General features: G+C 37.5%; 1 protein-coding gene across 15 annotated transcripts in view; it reads left to right on the top strand.

Moving 5' to 3' along the window:
• The window catches only part of MBOAT2 (membrane bound O-acyltransferase domain containing 2), a 225,196-nt gene that overhangs the window by 83,697 nt on the left and 127,595 nt on the right, over positions 1 to 13,904 (top strand). For 5 of the 15 annotated variants that reach the window (XM_037812529.1, XM_037812530.1, XM_037812533.1 and 2 more), the window contains 2 exons: positions 7,233 to 7,378; positions 12,073 to 12,150. In XM_037812529.1, coding sequence (XP_037668457.1) covers positions 7,233 to 7,378; positions 12,073 to 12,150 — 224 coding nt within the window. Of the gene's footprint in view, positions 1 to 533; positions 655 to 3,822; positions 3,872 to 6,399; positions 6,481 to 7,232; positions 7,379 to 10,040; positions 10,181 to 12,072; positions 12,151 to 13,904 lie in introns of those variants that run through there. The other 10 variants (XR_005213268.1, XM_037812527.1, XM_037812526.1 and 7 more) reach the window with 6 other exon arrangements.

Raw genomic sequence — 13,904 nt, 5'->3', positions numbered from 1 at the left:
ATAGCCACATTTAAGTGCCCATAGCCACATGTGGCTAGTGGCTATCATATTGGACAAGACAGGTGTCCGACGACATCGAAAGATGAAAAAATGATTAGTATCTCACTGATGCTTTAATTTGCATTTAATTATGGTTGGGAAAGAATATTGTTTCAGATTTTTATTGGACGTTTACATTTCTTTGTAAATTGCTTATTCATGACTTTGGCCCAGTTTTCTATTGTGTTCATATTTTTTTTTGTGGATATACAAGAGTTCTTTATATGTTAAATAGGTAATTCTCTTTTCTGTCATAGGTTTTGTAAATATTTTTCCCTACTTCTCATTTGTCTTTTGACTTTTTTAGCATTTTTGCAATAGTTAGCTTTTACATCTTTTTATGAAAAATCAATTATATTTTCTCTTAGGATGTCTATATTTTATCTTTGAATAACCTTTTTAAACTTTCTGAATGTTTTTATAAATTTATTTTGGGGCATTATTAAGAATTTCTTTGAATGTCCTTAAAAAAAAGTTAATTTTGTTGCTGTTAGGTTGAAATGGCATAAATTACTGAGAAGCGGGCCTTCAAACTGTGCCCCTGGACACTAACTTAATTGTTAGATTGAGGCAAGTGACTTGATGTTGAAGAAAATACTTTTCTCACCACCTCAGGTAAAACAAGCACCTTAAATAGCATCCTCTCTGGTATATCTGAAACAATTGCTTTATTTTTGTGAGCAACTTTTAAACAGGCTTCTTTTGTATAAAATAAGATGTGTTATAAGTCTTAAAATAGCTAAGATTTTTTATCTTTGCTTCTTTCTTTCTCTCTATGCTCTGCCACTGGCCCCTCCCAACCCCCAATCCCAAATTGCTGGGGGCAATTTAAAAATGTTTATTTGACAGCACACCATTTCAAATGTTAGGTCATTTAAATAGATATGTTTTCAACCAGAATCATGAAAAAGGAACATGAAGTCTTGATGAAAAAGGCACATGAAGTCTTTTTAGTCTAAATTTCTTTCCATTTGGAAGAAAGTGCTTATAAAGCAGTTGACCTATAACAAACCAAGATAAATGTATACTAATTCCAGAAAGAGTATCTTTATGGTGTTCGTTATACATGGGAAGTAGCTCTTCACTGATGTTTTGTTAAATAGAATGACAGAATTTGGCTGGAAGCATCTTTTTTTTTAATTCAGTTTTATTGAAATACATTCACACACCATACAATCATCCATGGTATACAATCCACTGTCCACAGTATGATAACATAGTTATGCGTTCATCACCACAATCTATCTCTGAACATTTTCCTTACATCAGAAAGAACCAGAACAAGAATAAAAAATAAAAGTGAAAAAAGAACACCCAAATCATCCCCCCATCCCACCCCATTTGTCCTTTAGTTTTTATCCCCATTTTTACTACTCATCCATACACTAGATAAAGGGGGTGTGATCCACAAGGTCTTCACAATCACACTGTCACCCCTTGTAATCTACATTATTATCTAATTGTCTTCAGGAGTCCAGACTGCTGGGTTGGAGTTTGGTAGTTTCAGGTATTTACTTCTAGCTATTCCAATACATTAAAGCCTAAGAGGTGTTATCTGTATAGTGCATAAGAATGTCCACCAGAGCAACCTCTCGACTCCATTTGAAATCTCTCAGCCACTGAAATATTTCGTCTCATTTTGCATCCCCGTTTTGGTCAAGAAGATACTCTCAGTCTCACGATGCCGGGTCCACGTTCATCCCCGGGAGTCATATTCTGCATTGCCAGGGAGATTTACAACCCTGGGAGTCGGGTTCCATGTAGCGGGGAGGGCATAGAGTTCACCTGTCGAGATGGCTCAGTTAGAGAGAGAGAGGGCCACATCTGAGCAACAAAGAGGTACTCAGGGGGAGACTCTTAGGCACAATTATATGCAAGTTTAGTCTCTCCTTTGCAGTAATGAGCTTCATAAGGGCAAGTCCCATGCTCAAGGGCTCAGCACATCAAACCGCCAGTCCCAATGACAACATCAACACTAGTCCAGGTGAGGAAGTCCAACACTTCTGCACCTTCCCCCAGATCCTCGGGGCTGGGGAGGGGAAGGCTGTAAATATATTTTTTATTATCTGCCCAAATTACTCTGGATGTGTCAGTATTTCACTCCAGCCTATACTAACCTGCTGTATCTCACTTCCTATTCAAAGTTCCATGCAATTGTGGTGTTTGAACAAATCGACTGTAGAGTTGTACCGTTTAGAAAATTTAGATCCTGTACCAAATAGATGTCTCTTCCCTTGGTCTCATATGGAAGTTGAAGTTTTAAAACACAGTCAGTTTCAACCTTTACCCTTTGGCCTGGCTTGCCCTGGTCTTAACCAGACCTGCTTCATTCATATCACTAATTGAAGTCTGGGCTCTTTTTCAGCTTTTTTTTTTTTTTTTTTTGACAGTGGCTGTATGCACTAATACTGACATTCATATCTGCCGAGCTCTGGCTCTGAGTTTCAGGTGTCTCAGAGATATGCATTGTTCCAGAGACCAATCAGGTTATACGCTAGGGGATCAGCATCTCGAAGTTTAGAGATCGACATTACAATTCAGGGATAGAGTTAACTGCTCTAAGAGCTTACAATCTAGGGACTATTACAATAATTATGTCCACGTTAGGCTATGTTCTAAGATTAAATTCTGAGTTTACACATTGTAGTTAGTCCATATTGGTGAGGCATTAAAGTGTTTGTCTTTATTTCTGGTGTACTTCACTCAAATACTGTGTACAGGATCCATTCACCTCGTTGTGTGTCTCACAGCTTCACTCCTTGTAGTTGCTCAATGTCCCACTGTATGCGTACACCACAGTACACCATTCCATTCTTCAGTCAGTGTACCCTTAGGTCATGTGCACCCTTTGCAAATCATGATTACTGCCTCTATGAACACCAGTTTGCAAATGTTCATACATGTCTCTGCTCTCAGATCTTCAAATGACATACCCCATAATGCGGTTGCAGGACCTTTTGGTCCCCACATACTTAACTTTTTGTGGAACAGCCACACTGACCTTCAGAAAGGCTACACCATTCTACCTGCTCATCAACAGGTAGATAGGTACATCCCTCTCACCATGTTTTCTCCAACACTTTTACTCCTATATATATATTTTCCTACAATTTTATAGAGGTATATTCACATACCATACATTTATCCACAGTGTACAATCAGTTGTTCATGGTATCATCATAAAGTTGTACATTTATCACCGCAAGCAGCACTTGAGCATATTGATTACTACAAGAAAAAAATTTTTTTTTTTTTTAGCAATAAGAAAAAAATGATAAAAAGAAAAATAACGTCATATAATACAATATACTAGTAAGGACAGCAAATAACACCACTACCAAGAATCCCATATTCCTCCCCTATATCCCCCTCTCATATACATTTAGCATTGGCATATTGCCTTTGTTACATTTTATGGAGGTATATTACAATGTTACTGTCGACCATAGACTCCATTTTGCTTTGATTATGTTTTTTCCTGAATACCATCCCTTTTTCAACTCTCTACATGGTTGACATTCATTTGAGGAAGCATCTTTTTTAAAGTCTTGCCTGTATCAAGCAAGTTTGACCTTCAGACATCTGCAGTAGAGGCTGGCCCAGCAGAGGCAGGTGGCTCTGGAGGAAGCCAGTCTTGGGTTGAGTCTGGATAAGACCTCTTACACATGTGACCTTGATCCAAATTGTAGCTGTGTTAGTCTTCAGGGCAGAAATGACTGTTCAGACTTTTTTGGAGGGACACACTTAACTTACATGTTTTTTCTGGTTATCTCTCCCCTCCAGTATTCATTTGCCTCCCCAGTTCTACCCCACCCAGGAAAGAATGACTAAGGTAGGGTCTCAGTTTGGAAAGTTTTACAGTTAAGATCTTTAAAAACAGTTATTTGAATGCCTGAGTGTGTATATAGTCTAGTCTTTTCTATGTAAAGAAGCATAGGACTGGCTTCTCCATCTGGATGTGTAATAGATTTTTTTCTTGATGTGAATTATGCTGTTCCCTTCTCCTAAAATTCCAGCCATTGTCTGACTATGTAAATCCTTCTTATCCTTCGTTGCTCAATTACAAGGCCCAAATGCCAGAAACAGCCTTTGGGAGGCTCCCCACCTCCCCAGGGGAATGGAGCAGCCCTCCTTCCTCTGGGTTCCCTTAGAGCAGTGCTTTAACATTTAGCAAATTGTATTCTAGACCTTTGTTTGTGACTCACTCCTTTCCTTCTTTTGAACAGGACCACATTTATGTATCTTTGTATCTTCTGCAAAATTATCCTCGCAATTCGAGGGTAAATGTACGAGTTATTCTTAAATTGTATTTTAGACGAGTCACCTAAGCATTGAAACTTGGTTTCCTGATCTGTAAAATGTGGCTTTCCACCTCTGGACATTCTATTTAAACTCCTTTCACCGGGGCACCCATCAAGTTGAAATTGCCAGAGTAGGTGACTTGTTTTTTATTTTATGGCCTGTGACATTTGACAGTGACCACTGCTTCCTGAGACTCTTCCTTGAGGCTTCCCGCCCGTTCTGCCCCTCCAGAAGGTACAAGTCGCTCACTTCCATACTTCTCTGAAGACTGTTCCCTCTGTTTGCCCCTGTTACTTGACCTGGGACTTAACTGTGTCGGGCCTATAGGATTCTGCCCTGGGTCTTCTTGTCTTTCCTCAGCTTTAGCTGTGGACACGATTTTCCTCCAATTATGTCCGTTTCCAACTGTCTTCTGAATCTGCATACTTGTTCCTGGGATATTCTTCATACTAAGTATACCTGATAGAGAATTCATTTCTCCCCCTGAAACCTGCTCTTCCTCCTCACTTTTCCCCACCTTGATTGATGTTATCACCCCCTATGACTATTCTCTTATACCCTTATCTAGTGAAATCCTGACAGTTTTATCACCTGAGTGTTCTTTGAATTGGTTCTTTCCTTTCCATACTGCCTGCAACTGCAGGCCCTCCTTGATTCTCAAGGGGCCCATAACAGTAGCCTCCTACCTTGTTTGCAGGCCCTCCTTATTCTCTTTCTTACTTTGCAGAACTGCTAGTAAATGCTTTCCAAGAACAGAGGGTGGGTCACTTAATTTTCTCATTTAGAAAATCTTCAATGGTTTTTCATCACTTACAAGTTAAACCATAAAGAGCTTGGAATGCCCCTTCCCTTTTCTGCCAAGTCAGTGATTCTCACACCTTGAGGATCATCCGAACATGTGAGAGTGTGTGTGTGTGTGTGTGTGTGTGTGTGTGTGTGTGTGTAAATACAGATTTTAGATCTCCCAAAAGATTTTGAATGAGTCTATCTGGAATGAGGCTCGATCTCACATTTATCTATAACATGAGAATGTTGAAAATAGGTGATTATAAAGAGTCTGTAATTGCTTTATGTCAGTGATCCTAGACTGCTTCTGCAATAATGGTCATACTTTGCTTTATATTGTGTAAATATACAAGTATGGTGACAGAGGGAGGGAGGGAAGGGAGGGGAACGAAAGGAAAGGGATGGGGAAGGAGGGGGCAGACTGGCCTCCCAGATGGTCGTGGAAATCCTGTGTTAAGGAACTGCTGCTCTGGCCCCAGCTCTTACGCCACCTACTTTTTTACACTTACCTCTTAATACTCTTTTCTCTGAGGTATTCTTAAACTGCTTTCTGTATAACCCTTAAAAATGTACTTGAATGTTGAGTTGAAGTTCCTTGTATATGTGTTTGCTTTTTCTGCTAGATTCTAAACTCATTCAGGGCTTAGCTTACTCATTTTTAATTTCTTATGGTGTGCTCATTGTAGATGCTTTATAAATTTTTGTTGAATTAAGAGAGCTTTGAAGGAAAGTTCTTAAACTGTAAGAAGCTATGATATGTGAGTAGTTATTAATATCAATAATTTTTTCTGATATACTTATTTTTTGCTTGAATTTTTTTTTCAAATACAGCTAGAACCCTTTAGGGGAGAAAAAGTGCTTAGAACCTGTTGGAAAGACATTTTGCTTGCATTGCATTTGTTTCAAACAACAATGGTACTACTTAGGCAATGAACAACAATGTTCAACTGTTTTTCTCCTTGTAATGCAAGAAAAAGAAGATAGTTGTCTGTGTTTAGGCAGAGATATCTCCATATCTTTATGAATACATCTGCGTGTAGATGATGTGACTTGTTCATAATTTAGATGTTTAAAACAGTGATTTTTTTTTTGTGGCGATATGTTGTTCTTGCAAGTTTATAATGTCAGTGGCCTTTTTATTTTTCTTATATATTTTAAGACATACTTTCCTTAGGGATGTACTCATACGAAAGAAAGGGAGGATTGTTCCTAGTCTTTAAATGCCGTAAGGAGTTCTCATTCTTCTTGGCCTTTACTTTGTTGTTCTGCTAGGGCAAAAGAATACTGTGGGAGAAAACAGAGCAGCAGCAGTATTACGTTTATGTTATTTCATGTCTGCAAGTTAGGAGCAATGTAAGTTCCTAGCAAGTAATGAGGAAATTTGAAAATTGACTTTAGTGGACTTGGGAATAAATGCTTCCCCTGGTGGCTTTCTGAAAGTTACTTTCCCTATTATCATTTCATCCATATTTTGCATCATGAACCAATCCTTGAGATACCTCAGAGCTAAGATGCTTGGTTTCCACTGTTTCACAACTGGCAGTTTTTAAGCCAGCGGACTCCCCATTCACTCCCACCCCAGAAATGACTGTAGAGCTCAATATATAGGATAATGAGTTCGATCAAGATCCTCCCACTCTGAGTTCTGTCTACCCTCAAGGATCTTGATTCTGTCCAAGAGCGCTTTTGGAGAAACTGAGCTCTTACTTTCTGCCAGTTACAGGATTACCTAAACTATTAAGGCAATTTTCTCTTTCCCTTAATTCAGTAGTTACCCTGTGCTTTCCGTTTCTGTGTTCTGCACCCCAGTACCCTCCAGATTCTTCAGGTGTCCTTCCATGTGTCTCATCACACTGTACCACGTGTCCCCTGCCAGGTGTAGTACAAGCAGTATGCATCTGACTCTTTTTGGAACTTGATGTACTTATTCCTGGGAAGGCCCTGATTTTTTATTTTTATTTTATTTTATTATTTTTTTTAACATAAATTAGATGATCTTAATTTTATATAACCTTGGTGTTTTTGTCCTGAGAATTTGAGTGTAACATCAAATGAAAAATTTCAAGTCTGTGTCGCTAATATGACATTTTAATTTTTCTTTACAGGTCAACTTTGTAGTGTGCCAAGTCTTTGCCTTGCTAGCAGCCATTTGGTTTCGAACTTACCTACGTTCAAGCAAAACTAGCTCTTTTATAAGACATGTAGTTGCTACCCTTTTGGGCCTTTATCTTGCACTTTTTTGCTTTGGATGGTGAGTAATTATTTTGATCATATTTAAATGAAGACTGTGTGGATATGTTTGAGAATCAAGTGTGTAGAAAGATATAGTATGTAGAAAGATGTATTATGTAATATATTATATTTTTGTTCTTTAATTTACTTATAAAGTTTCTCTCATAGGCCACCTTTTTAATTTTTAATTTTGTTTTCAGTAGACAAATTAAATAGTGGGGCATGGGCTGTTGATTTTTGCAGATGATGCTCTCTTCAAAGTTTGGTCTCAGAGAATCATTTAATATATATATATATAATTTATGAAGAAAAAGGATATAAAGACATTTATTCTGTCCTGAGTAGTACTTTTCACTTGTTTTGCAAATCTTTTATGCTAAGATAAACCATTTAAAATATTGTGGTTTTGTTTTCCCTCTGTACAAGTAGCTTTTAGATGCTCTGGCGAAGCCCATTGGTACAACTCTGTGACCATTTTTCAAACTCTGCCATTAGGGAAAAGAGTTGTTTGTTTGTTTGTTTGTGGTGGGGAAGAATTATTTATGATGGTAAGCTTTTGTTTATGATCCTTGAGATGGTGTGTGTGCGCGACTACTTGCGCGTTTGTGTGTCCTTCCTTCAGCTGTCTTTCTCAGTCAGCTACCCTGAAACCTTTAAATTCGGAAACACCATAGTTCCTGTTTACTGTGGGGAACTGGTTGTGTGTGACAGAGGAAATCAGGAGACGAGACTGCCTTGACAAACAGCAGGGACTCTCAAAGGAAGGGCTTCTTTGTGATTTCTTCATGAGTTTTCTTCTGAAGTGAAAACTCACTCTGCTTGCTCATTTGCTATATTGTTTACACACTCACAGATAAGGATTTCTAGGTTTGCTCTTCTGTATACTGTTGTTTGAGATGAGAATTCCCTGAGAATATAAAAACACACTCACTTGGTCTGTGGTTTAGTAGTTTCTGTTGTGGGGTATAGATCTGTGGGACTTTGATAAAGCCTCTGTGTTGTTCTAGCATGTTGTTTTTTGTTCTTGTGAGGGTTGGAATATACTGGTATTTTTAATCTAATTTTTGCCTCTGGCAGTTGAAGATGTTTCCTAGAAACTCATGACACATCAGTCAGGGGAAATTTGTTCAGCCTCTGCCATATGTGCCGTGAGGCCAGCCCTCTAGTAGTGCTGCCCATGGTGGGTATAGTCCTTAAATAAAATCTAAGGGTAGTCTGTTTCACTTCCTTGACAGCATCATGTTTATTTTATCAAAGTTTTCTTAGGTTTCCCATATGATACTGTTTTACCACTTAATATACATTATGCCATGTGATAGTGTATGCTTTTTAAACTTTTTATTATGGAACTGTAAAAAGTACAGAGAAAAACATAATAAACCCCCATATACCCATTACCCAGCTTCAACAATGATTTAAATTTTACCACTCATATTTTATCCTTTCCCCTACTTATTTTTCTTGAGTATTTTAAAGCATATCCCAGTCTATATATTGAAACCGTAAGTACTTCTGTATTCAGTATATATTTGGGTAGTAAATTTTAATGAGGGGTTGGGGATGACTTGTAGTTCAGGTTGCCCAACTCCAGGGGGCACTATTTGCTTTGCAGTCTATGTGAACATTGCCCCCTTGAGTACAAGATTAGAATGTAAATAGGATCTCCTGGGTTGCAACATGGGGGTACTGCCAGTGATAGTGATGCATCTCTTTACTTGGAGATCATTTACCTGGGGGTGTTCTCTCGCTGTAAAGCCTTCTTGATGCTTTATAGCATAATATCCCAAGGAACCTGCTTTAATGTCAAGTAGCCCTAAGCATTTCAAATTATATATGGTAGCCAGGATTTTTTTTTTTTTTTTTTTTTTTTTTTTTTTTTTGAGTTCTGTGTTTTCTTGAAGGGGAAGCCTCTTTTTGTATACCTTTATTTGCGAAGAATTTTTATGCCTCTGTAACATATATAAGATAGCTCTTTGCTAACTGGGATGACTGGGGAAGTAGAGTATCCTTTTGATTGGCAGTTTAACACCTTGATATTTTAGGCTCAAAGCCAATCATATTGCTGTTAATTTTGACAGCTTCCCTTTTGGAATACATATATTAGTACCCTGTAAATTTGTAATCATTTTACCTTTATTGTGTCTCAGCTTTTTTTTTTTTTTTTTTTGCTTTTTTTACTATCATCTACAAGTCTCATTTAACTGAGAATTAGTTTATACTTTTAATTATGTATTTAAATGTCTTTGAGAATAGTATAAGTTAATGAAAAGAGCTTGGACTCTGAAGTGAGACAGACCCGGAATTGAATTTGGGTACCTTGGCCTACTAGCTGTGTGACTTTGGGTATGCTCTTCAGTTTCCTAATCTGTAAAATGATAGTTTCATAGGATATTGTGAGGACTAAAAGAAGCAATATTACAGAAAGAGCTTAGCACAATAGGTAGCTCACTGTGAGTATTGACAATTAACTCAGGGTCTTGACCATTATCGTCATTATTTTCTGTCTTCACCATTATCCAGTTGGTTGTCCAGATTGAAAATATTTGCATTTATCCAATCTTTACTTTAGGGTTTATCACACAATATTGAAATAGCTTGTTTATTTGTGTGCCTTTCTCTTTAGAGAAACTCTCTGAGGACAGAGACTGTCTGATTGACTCTTTTGTATTCTCTTTGTCTAGTCAAGTGCCCTTCAGAAAGTTGAAATTCAGTAAAGAGCGGTTGAACAATTGAAGAGGTGTTTCCCAACTTTTTTAAAAACTTGTGCTTTTTGGCAAAAAATAAATTTTATACCTGCCTTTACTGTGATTTGAAATGCAAAGTAAGTAAAATGTGTTGTCTCTAAACAAATTAACGTTTTGGAATAAAAGGTTGATTTATCCTGAAAGTGGGATTCCACTCCACCTCATCCCTTGAAGAATCAGCCAGTGGGCAAATTGCCCGGAAATAACTTGTGTTTTAATGTCAGTTAGGGCACTAACTAGATATATGACCTTAAGACTTCATGGCTACACAGCTAACAAGTAGAGCGAATATGGGAAATTATGAAGATATCTTACCAGTGCTGTAACCAGTAGAAAAGCAACTTGATGCTTGTTGTGAAGGTTAATGAAGCAGAGGTGGACACAGATCAGTTCTCTATGGATGAACTTACACTGTTGGAATGGCAAAGTCTGCCAGAATGTTATGGTGCCCCCCAAAAGATTACGCGTCATCTGAATGGTGATGTCAGGGGAGTGACACCTAAAGGCGTAGAAGGGACAATGACACTGTTTGAGAAATCGTCTAACATTGTCATGTATCCCTCATCTTACAAGGAGATCTACCTAGAGGAAAGGAAAAATTATTTCTCGGGAGTCCTCAGAAATGTTTTTAAAGATAAGTACCTTTAATGAATTCTACTCTCATTCCCTTAAAGGTGTTTAGCAGTCCTCTTCAGCATTTTCACATTAAGTCTGTTAGTGAATTGTTAGTGTTGGCAATAAATAAGAGGTGGATAATTAATTTGAAAAGTATGTATTTTAATCATACTTCTGTTTCAGTTTATATTCTTGTGTTTTTCTGCTTCCTCTTGGTCCTCTGGTTACAGCAGCACTGTAGGCCACGTTGTTTTCTGGTGTGTGTGTGTGTGAGACAGAGAGAGAGACAGAGAGACAGACTGATCTACTCTCTACAGTGGGTGAAGTAAATTTCTTCTAGGGACCTGCTTTGCAGACGACTCCCTATTTACAATATTTCTATATGGGAAAATGTGTTCAGAATTTTAAGTAACTTCCCACATTGAAGGTGCCAATTACTCCATAATGATTAAGGTAGAAACTAGTTTTAATCATAGGTTAATGTTCTTATTAATACTTTAAATTGTACACTATGATTTGAAAATTTTTTCATAAATTGTTCATCCCACCGAAGGGAAAAGAGAATGGAAAGTATGTGTGTGTGAGCTGAGGGGATAGTTGGGATTAGTTTTAAACCAAGAGATACTAATGATTTTTTGCCTGAAAATTTTTAAATGAATGGGTAGATTAGTTTTCTCACTAAATGGTTGGTTTCTACATTAGAGCATTGGAAAATACAGTGCCATCTCAGCCAGAATGTTTTGTAGATACACTACAAATTAAAGATTGAGTAGATTAATATAAGGAAGTTTTCTTGACTCGAGCCATCATGTTGTGAGAATAAATATATATTTGGGTGTACCAGTTTTTTAGTAAACTCTAATATTTAGTACTTTTTGATAATTTTATAGCTAATATTGTTTAAAAGATAAAGGCAAAGTACAAATCTGGTCCTGGAGAAATTAGTTTGGGTAAACAAATAACCAATGTCTGTCAGGACCATTCTGAAGTCCAGAGTTACTACTCCCATTTCATCATTGTGCCTTGGGTTATGTAAAGAGCGCTAATCCTTGAGCCACGTAACCCTAATGTCCTTTTCCTGTAGCTGGGAGACTTAGAAAGAATGCTTTTGTGGCTTCAGGCGTTGGGTATGGCATTATGGGGTTTGGTTTTATTTTTCCAGCTCTTCTGGAGTTGGTGATATGGGACTCCTGATCTCCAGGATGTTCACAGAATTTTAGGCTTTGGGGGTTTGATGCCTTATTTTTGATCCGGGAATTTTCTTTGTTACACATTGCACTTTTTAACTTATTTTTTTCAAGATGGGATGTGTGAATGGTTATCTGTCTTTTAACAATGCTCTTACTTTTTACAGGTATGCCTTACATTTTCTTGTACAAAGTGGAATTTCCTATTGTATTATGATCATAATAGGAGTAGAAAACATGCACAAGTAAGTATTCATGCTGTTTACATTTAAATATGTATTTCACTGTAATAAAATTTTATCAAACTATTTTATTTATTATATTAAAAATAATTCTGAATTGTGATAATTTTTTCAAAGAACTGTCATAAATGTCATAACTGTAAAAATTCCTTAAAGCAAGTTTCTTATCCTCAGCACTGATGGCATTTTGTTGTAGGGGCTTCCTGTACATTGTGGATGTTTAGCAGCATTCTTGACCTTTACCTGGTAGGTGCCAGTAGCACCCACCCCACCCCCTGTTGTGATAATCATGAATGTTTCCCAGCATTTTCAAGTGTCCCTTGTGGGACAAAATCTCCTCTGTTTGAGAACCACTAGGTTAGTTTAGGGGGTGATAGCAGTGGAGAGAGAGAGTGTGTCAATAAATTGGAGAGAGATTTAGAAGATCAATATGAAAGGACTTAGTGATTTATGGGAAGTGCATGTAGGGAGAAAGATGTCAAGGATGACTCCCATGTTCCTGGTGTGAACAGTAGGGTAGATGAAAGCAACTTTTTCTGAGGTAGGGAACCTTGGGAGCATGTGTAAGGGATAGAGCATTTCATAGGTATATGTTTAGCCCCGAAACAGTGCCTGGTATGTAGTAAACACTCAGTGAATATGTGGTGAATTAATGCATGTTGAGTTTAAGGTATCTGCGATATGCTGTGGAGCTGGGTAGAGAGGTGAGGGTCAGAGATGTAAATTGGGGAGTATAGGTGTGCAAATAATACTTGGTTGGACACTCAGGGACGAGGCTACCAGCAGGTTCTGTTGGAATTGTTCCCTGTATCTGTTTGGTAACGTATGGCGTATGCACTCTGTTTCTGAATTCTGAAACCCGTGTGGCTCTAAAGCATTCATGCAAGGAATCGTGGACCTATAGCTGAGCAAGTAACTTTTTTCCAAGTCTCATTCTCTTCTGCATCTTCAGGGTTTGACATTATAGGTCACCTCCTGTCTTCTCTCAGTTTCCATTGACGCTGCCTGCTCTGGCTTTTTTCTTTCTTTAAACCAACACAAGTTGATTTGATTTTGTATTTTAATTTTAATTTTTTTTGCATTTGTAAACAGAGATTTTTGACTCCTTTGTATACTTTATAAGAGGAGAAAGAATATTTTGTTGATGTTTCAAGTGAAGCAGTTTTTGTACCATTATGACCCTGTTTTAAAAAATATTACAGTTAACACTTTGATAAGTCCAAAGTGATAGTATATTTAATATCTGATAATAAAGATTGGTATGTGTTTAATCTGGACAGTGGAAGGAAACCTGATTAGATTGCTGAAAAGAGGTGACTATCACTCTAACAGGTGACTAGCAAAAGTAGTATCATGCTATTAAATTGGAAGATTGGAAAATTCACATGTAGTGAAAGGAAACTGTTCCCTTTTTCTGAAAGGCAACAGCAGTCTGTGAAGGTAACTTTATAAATAATTTAGACCAGACTGTCTGATATGGTAGCCACTGGCCACATGTGGCTATTTAAGTTTCAGTTAGTTAAAATTTAACATTCAAGTCCCTAGTCACACTAACCGCATTTCAGGTACTCAGTAGCCACCTGGAGCTGCTGACCACTGTACTGGACAGCATGGGTAGGGGCTATTTTTGTCTTTGTAAACAGTTCTATTGGATGTTGCTTTAGAGAAACTCACTTGTACAAAATTAGGAAAGTTATTCTTTCACAATAAGTATTCATGAAGAAATTGCTATTTGCACATATGCTGGTGGTATTTAG

Source organism: Choloepus didactylus, chromosome 20, assembly GCF_015220235.1.
Source record: "Choloepus didactylus isolate mChoDid1 chromosome 20, mChoDid1.pri, whole genome shotgun sequence".
Lineage (NCBI taxonomy): Eukaryota > Metazoa > Chordata > Mammalia > Pilosa > Megalonychidae > Choloepus > Choloepus didactylus.
Note: the sequence above shows the minus strand (reverse complement) of the source record. Positions and strands in the feature narration are given on the sequence as shown.